Source organism: Oratosquilla oratoria, chromosome 6 (assembly GCF_046742065.1).
Source record: "Oratosquilla oratoria isolate Oo_2021 chromosome 6, ASM4674206v1, whole genome shotgun sequence".
NCBI classification, from domain to species: Eukaryota; Metazoa; Arthropoda; class Malacostraca; order Stomatopoda; family Squillidae; genus Oratosquilla; species Oratosquilla oratoria.
Window position 1 is genome coordinate 63,118,554 of NC_134782.1, and position 7,500 is coordinate 63,126,053.

General features: G+C 37.3%; 1 protein-coding gene across 4 annotated transcripts in view; it reads left to right on the forward strand.

Annotated features, from left to right (window-relative positions):
• LOC143026524 (uncharacterized) overlaps positions 1-7,500 on the forward strand; it is a 223,641-nt gene that overhangs the window by 215,354 nt on the left and 787 nt on the right. For 3 of the 4 annotated variants that reach the window (XM_076187066.1, XM_076187067.1, XM_076187070.1), the window contains 4 exons: positions 10-135; positions 493-785; positions 2,423-2,540; positions 6,471-7,500. The exon at positions 6,471-7,500 is cut by the window's right edge and continues 787 nt beyond it. In XM_076187066.1, coding sequence (XP_076043181.1) covers positions 10-135; positions 493-785; positions 2,423-2,540; positions 6,471-6,533 — 600 coding nt within the window. In that variant the 3' untranslated portion in view covers positions 6,534-7,500. The remainder of the gene's footprint in view (positions 1-9; positions 136-492; positions 786-2,422; positions 2,541-6,470) is intronic. The other variant, XM_076187069.1, reaches the window with a different exon arrangement.

Below are 7,500 nucleotides of genomic sequence, written 5' to 3' on the forward strand. Positions count from 1 at the left end.
CTTTTGCAGCTTATTCCTCGCGTTAAGGGTCCTGCCCCTCGAAGACCCTCCGTCGTCAGGAGAGACAACGAAGGGGACGCTCGTGTTGTGATCGGACCTGACCGCTCCCATGACCTCAGCAAGCAACAGCAACAGGTGTGTACGATACATAACGTCTCTAACAGAAGCAACGATACCCCAGTCGTTCAAGAGTGTTGTAAAGAAAATCCAAGATGACGCAGATGTACTTTATTCTCTAATGTTTTGACGGAGTTTTCTTCAGAGATAGATAGCAATCACGTTACCATGTTGCATATATATATATGTAGTTCTCATGTGGGTCGCCTTTTAGGAGGTCATAAGATGAAATTTGCTTATGGGTCACTCTGCGTTCTCGCTATGATCAATCCGGCTGAGTTGCGTGATTATGTATGTTGTGCTTACCCCAGTGAATTTGATTGAGAATAGGAAGTTTCCAGAGATCAAAGTAATACTATAATGACTCTTCCTCAGCTGGTGGATCTGCTAGAATCGCCTGTAGAAGTCCACTCCATAGGGCCGGTCCGCTCTCATCAGCACAGCCGACGGGGGAGCACCATCGGGGGCTCCTCATTACACTCCAGCAGATATGGGGGTCCTCTCCGATCAAGGTCACACTCGAGGGAACGCTTGGAGAGCCAAGAGAACGACAATGTGTCCTTCAGGGCAAGGTCTCGATCTAGTGACCGTCTCTCGGTCAGCCATCATCAGAGGATTCAGGATCTGCACTCAGAATACGGAGGGAACTCTTTCAGATACGGAGACAGGTGAGTCAGTTAGGTCCATCACTCCAAGTTTACTCCTTCTACTGAATTGAATCTCCTGGTGTCGATATCAACAGTGAGGAGGGATTAGTACAAATGATATTCTTCTCTCGTTTAAAAGGTGGCCTCGTAGTCTATTCAGAACAGTAATGTCACTTGATCAAGTTTTGGTTTGGCCAAGACCGGAATGTTTTGTTTAGATTGGTCAACACCCTATGTTAGATCGTTTTGACACTTTACCTGTTATTGTTGAAACAACTTTATAAAATGTATTACTACACTGGAAGGGTTAACTGAATAAGATCGTCTGCCGATAGTTAAAACGAAATTGGAAATATCCCATTAGGATTACTCTTCTGGTTCAATGGACTTCTTCACACACTGAGATAGATCATAGTTGACCTTAACGAAAAGTGTGCTGATCATTTTTGTTTAACACTAGTTTCGTGCTCATGACGTTACTTTTTTTTTTTTTTATTTATTTTTTTTTTTTATTCAACGAAACTGAGACTTACATTTTCTTTTTCTTGTTACGGTACTGTCTAGCAGTGTCTCTGAAGGCCGCGGGTAGATGCTCTTAGTTCGACAACTTTTGAACCAAGTTAATTGTATGTAGATTTTATTCTAATTATTGGGAATTCTATTCAGTATGAAATGAACTCCCGGAATGGTAATGAAGTTCTTATTTCGACAACTTTTGAACCACGTCAATTGTATGTAGATTTTATTCTATTTATTGCTGGGGAATTCTATTCAGTAAGAAATGTACACCCGGAATGGTAATGTTAACGCACTAGCTTGATGGAATGAGCGCCGAGGTTCTCAGGGAGAATTATGATTAAGGGAAAGAAAAAGAAGAAAAAGAACAGGTCGTCCTAAAAAGGGTAACAGGTAGAAAAACGTGTTTCAGAAGAATTAAGTTTGTTTACGTAGCGGTCAGTTATAATGAGCCGGGAAGGGTGGTAATAAGAACTAACAAAAACAAAGAAAAGAGGAGAAGAAAGAAGAAGAGGAAGAGATGGAATTGGAAGAAGGTAAGGAACAAGTATAAGAAATATAGGAATTGAAGAAGGAAGGACAGGAAAGGTAAAAATGGGGAAATGTGAACATAATGCATCACCAACAGACAACATTCAAGGATTCCTCGGCGCCATCGTCCTGAAGAAGATAAACATTTACAGACATCAAGACAACTTTTCTAATTGTGACACTTTGCCAACAACTCTCGAATAACAATCATCCAAGGCTACTGGCCTCTGTTCTTCCTCTCTCTTCTTCCATTCCTTCTTCTTCCTCGGCCACGTGGTCATGTTTAGATCTCCAAAGATTAGGCGTTTCAAATTCATCCAGAACTCTAATCTTTTCTGATGAAATTTTTACTCTTTTTTTTTCCTAATCTCCGGTTTTATTCTACTTATTCTCATCCCTCTCAACTTGTCCTCAATTTCTCTTTATTCTCTTTATTTCTCCATTTCACATTCTCAATTATAACCAACCTTCCCATTCTCCGTCTCCTCTAACTCACGTCCATTTGCGCCTTAACTAATCCTCTCATATTTACATTACACTCCTTTGCGACCTCTAACACCTTGACCGACCAGACCTGACCTCGTATCCTCCTGCTCCTCCTCCTCCCACAGGACGGTAAGCGAGGTCAGATCCTACGACGAGACGACGGTGCGGCCTCCTATAAGGACCTTGGGAGCAACGGGCAGTCTGTATTCCTCACGTGCCCTGTCTTCGCAACACATCTCAGACGTAAGTTGACAAGCGTGGACCAGGACGCACCTCGCGGTCAGGCGCGTGCGGCTCTGTTTGTTTGTTTGTTTGTTTGTTTGTTTGTTTGTTTGTTTGTTTGTTTGTTTGTTTGTTTGTTTGTTTGTTTGTTTGTTTGTTTGTTTGTTTGTTTGTTTGTTTGTTTGTTTGTTTGTTTGTTTGTTTGTTTGTTTGTTTGTTTGTTTGTTTGTTTGTTTGTTTGTTTGTTTATGTATGTATGTATGTATGTATGTATGTATGTATGTATGTATGTATGTATGTATGTATGTATGTATGTATGTACGTACGTACGTATGTATGTTTGTCTATATGTCTGACTGACTGTCTGTCTGTTTAGCTTCTGCCTGTTTGCCTTTTCGTCTGTTTGTTTGTTGTCTGTGTTTGTTTCTTTGTTTAGGTGTTTGTGCACACTATTGTGCGTGTGTTTGTAGGCACATGCATTCATATAATATATGTATATATATATATATATATATATACATATATATATACATATATATGTATATATATATGTATATATATACATATATATGTATACATATACATGTATATGTATATATACATATATATGTATATATATGTATACATGTATATATACATATATTATATACATATATATATATATATATATATATATATATATATATGCAAAGTAGACCACTTGGAAAAAAGAAACTAACGAAGCAGAGCGTTTTCGTATATTACATCTTCAGTGCAACAAGTCGAAAGCGCTCTGCTTCGTTAGTTTCTTTTTTCCAAGTGGTCTACTTTGCATAAGTGAACACACGTACCCGTGTTCTTATTAGCATATATATATATATATATATATATATATATATATATATATATATATATATATATATATATATATATATAAAATTTCCAACAGACCCCAGGAATCGAACCGGTATTTAGCTTGATGTCAAACCAATGCCTTACCGATTGACCCGTGGGAGCTACAAAAGGACTCACTTAGAGTTGAACTAACTCCCGAAGATTCTCTGTAAACTGCTAACTGCCGTCCTTACTTAATTTTCACAATGTTCCCGAGTTCAACTCTAGGACGATCGGTAATGTTGATACGAAACCCTGGTGGGCTTTCGTCGTCGGAATTACCTGAAGCGAATCGCCAGTAACGACGAGAATCATCTAGATAATTCCAGACAGTTACCCCGCTTGTTGCCAAACCGATGCCTTATCGACACTCTGAAATTATTCATATAAGCCTTTCTGTTACTAGCGATTCACATCAGGTATTTACAACAAAGAAAACTGATCAAGGTTTCGTACCAGTTGAGTTGAGTTGAGCTCGGTGATTTTGTGATAATTAAGTAAGGACGGCAATTAGCAGTCTACCTAGAAACTTCGGGAGTTAGTTTAACTCCAAGTTAGAGTACTTTTGTAGCTCTCACGGATCTGTCAATAAAATTTAGGTTTGACATCAAGCTAAACCCCGGTTCGGGTCCCGGGGCGACTGTCGGAAATTATTTGTATGATTCTAGCTGTTACTAGCGATTCACTTTACACATACACACACACATACGCACACACACACACACACACACACACACACACACACACACACACACACACACACACACACACACACACACACACACACACACACATATATATATATATATATATATATATATATACATATACATATATATATATATATATATGTATGTATATATATATATATACACATATATATATATATATGTATATATATGCAAAGTAGACCACTTGGAAAAATAAACTAACGAAGCAGAGCGCTTTCGTATATTACATCTTGCACTGGATGTAATGTTCGAAAGCGCTCTACTTCGTTAGTTTCTTTTTCCAAGTGGTCTACTTTACATAAGTGAACACACGTACCCGTGTTCTTATTAGCATATATATACATACATACATATACATATATATATATATATATATATATATATATATATATATATATATATATATATATATATATATAATTATGCATACATACATGATGTGTGCGTGAATGGGCATGCGTGTGCATGCATTTAGATTTGCATAAATCTGCAAATGTACCTCTTTATTAGCTCGTATGCTTGGTCCTTGTGTGTAGTCAGTGTATACGCACTTATGCCAGTGTTGAACTAATATCAGAATACAAATGGTCGACCTGATCGGACAATTATACTCGTGTGAAGACGACGAGGACATCCCACCAACCAAAGGGCTCTGCAAACTGCTTCGGTTACAGACTGGGAAAAGAATGTCGACAATTTGGGCTCGATTCCTCAACATTTTCTTTGTCTGTGTCTGTATTCGTTGTTTTTATGGCCCATACGATCATTCTTATGGTTTAGGGTCCCCTGTCCCTGTATCTTACGCTTCCCTAAATATAATTTCAGAATGTAATGCTAAAGTTTACATATTTGATTTTCTAATTACATCTTAACGGAGTTAATTAGAGATTGCCGGAGCAACCTAATAATCTAGACAGGAACTACCTTATGATACACATCAAAGACACAGGTTTGTGTCTTTGATGGAGACAGCGCTGTGTCTTCAATAATCAGTTCATTGACCGCTGCCTTACCTTTAGGCCAGGGGTTCTCATTAGGGGTGAAATTCACCCCCAGGGAGGAATTTTGGATTTTCTGGGGGTGAATTGTAACCACAATAAGTTTACAGGGTATGGAAAGCAATTATAGGTTTTGGCCGATCTGGCCTGTCACCTGTGCTGACCCAAGTTAATTTTAGGATTAGGAAAAATAAAAGGATTTTAGTAATATTTGCATATTATCTAGAATGCACATTTTGAAACAAACTATCTTGGAAAGGAGGGGGGGAATGACATTCTGACAAATGGTGAAAGGGGTGTATGGGCCAAGCAAGGCTGAGAACCTCTGCTTTAGGCGATCTAACTCGCCCGCATGAAGAGCTTAAGGACTGAATAGCATAAGTCCTGTATTATATCCAAACACCAATGCTACTTGGCGTTGATCTGGTGCCATAAGGTCACCATGAAGATATTACCTCTGAGGGAACCAAGGCTTGATGTTTCTTTAGACGATGTTTTATATCGTATATGACATCCTAGTCAAAATTCATAGAGGTACATTCAGGGTGTCTTGTCCTAATTATCCTGTGAAGGAAAGGAACTGGATTCCTGTCCTATCCTTCAACTATTACATCTACTACATTGCTGAGTGTTCTTATGGTTTTAGCTTGGGATACGTCTTAGACATTTTTAAGACTTATACAATTTTGAAAACGCTATTTAGTCATACAAGAAAATTGAAACATCGGATGTGGTAACGACAATTGTGCTACGATCTTTATCTCCCAATGTAGTTTTAAAAGGAAAACAATTAAATATTCCATTACTAAATACCTCCATAACTAGAACTCCCAAAGGACAATGGTTACAAGATTCTGTGATTTTTCTTCTAGTGAAGAAATTAATTTCTAAATTAATGTTGTCGCCCCGATCCTGTATACTATCAATCACCTATGTACTATTTGACCGGGGGAACTTGACACTATTTCCCCCGCTTTTTAATGTCACGTATATATTTTCTTTTTCGTCTATCAAGGACGACCAAATTTAGTGGTCGCAATATACATGTATTTCTAATTTCCTTTTTCTTGGAATTTTAGGTTTCACTTCATTACTTATGAAAAAAGAGAGAGAATAAAGAAACTTATTTGACAAAAGTGGCATGAAACATTTGAGTCAACTTTGAGACCACAAATTTTGGGTTTCACCTCACTACTCATTGAAAAAAATATATATATATACATTCATAATAGTAATAATAAACTTATTTCACAAGACAGTGTCAGGGCATCTTTGGGTTCATTTCGGGACATATTCACCTTAACATTTGTAATAATTTTGACAGATTTCCCATTTTTCTTTTTGAACAGGACACAGATTCCTTGAGCGAGATCAGCGACCAGGAGCCGAAAACACCGGATTTCTTCACGTAGGCATTTTGGCAAACTAACGCATAGAACTTCGAATGCAATATGTACATTTGATATGTTGAAAAAAAAATATACAGCATTCCGGGGATTCTATGCTAAAGGACTCACGAATGGAAATGTGTGAATCTTGCACGTGAAAAACATATATACTGTACAGAGGGGCCAAGTTATTCTTTGATAATGTTAGAAAACTCAACGTTTACAAGATACCGTATTCTCAGGTTGACACTTGTAAGATGGAGAGGATAGAAATAAGAATACGAAACGGTGCCTGTTTGTACATTACGTAAATGGGGACTCGTACATACGCGAACACATAGCTGAAGTAGATTTGCTTTTCATGTCAACATTGACATCTTTGAGGACAAAAATCAACCACGAAGGGCAAGTATCAATCACAGCTTAGTCAGCATTCCAGACATTTATAAACCTAGATGGGAGAGGAGTAAAATAGTTCCTCAAAATCTCTTCTGACTGGGAAAAGAATGTCGACAATTTGGGCTCGATTCCTCAACATTTTCTTTGTTTTATTTTTTTTTTATTATCATTATTATTTTTTTTTCTGCTTTGTCTCTTATTCGCGTATGTATGTTGACCTAAAATGTATTATATTAATAGCCCATGACTTTAAGCAAGAATATGTATTTGTTTAATGAAATGTACTCACTTTCTTCAAAATGCTATATTAATCAGAAAAAAACTATTCTCCTACACTTTTTTAAGAGTACTCCCTTCTCAATTAGACCTGATGTAACTACTAATAGATAAATCGTAAGGATTCTGTACATATATAAAATGTATATAAGAGCTGTTTTCTCCATGCGATGGCTGGTCCACTAGGAATGAAAGATAATACCTAATTCGACTCATGAATAATCCAAACATTTTAACAAAATTCATTGGAAATTCGTTGTCAAAAGCCTTAATCGTAACTAAACCAGCCACAGAAATGTCTCCTGTTAAAAAAGAA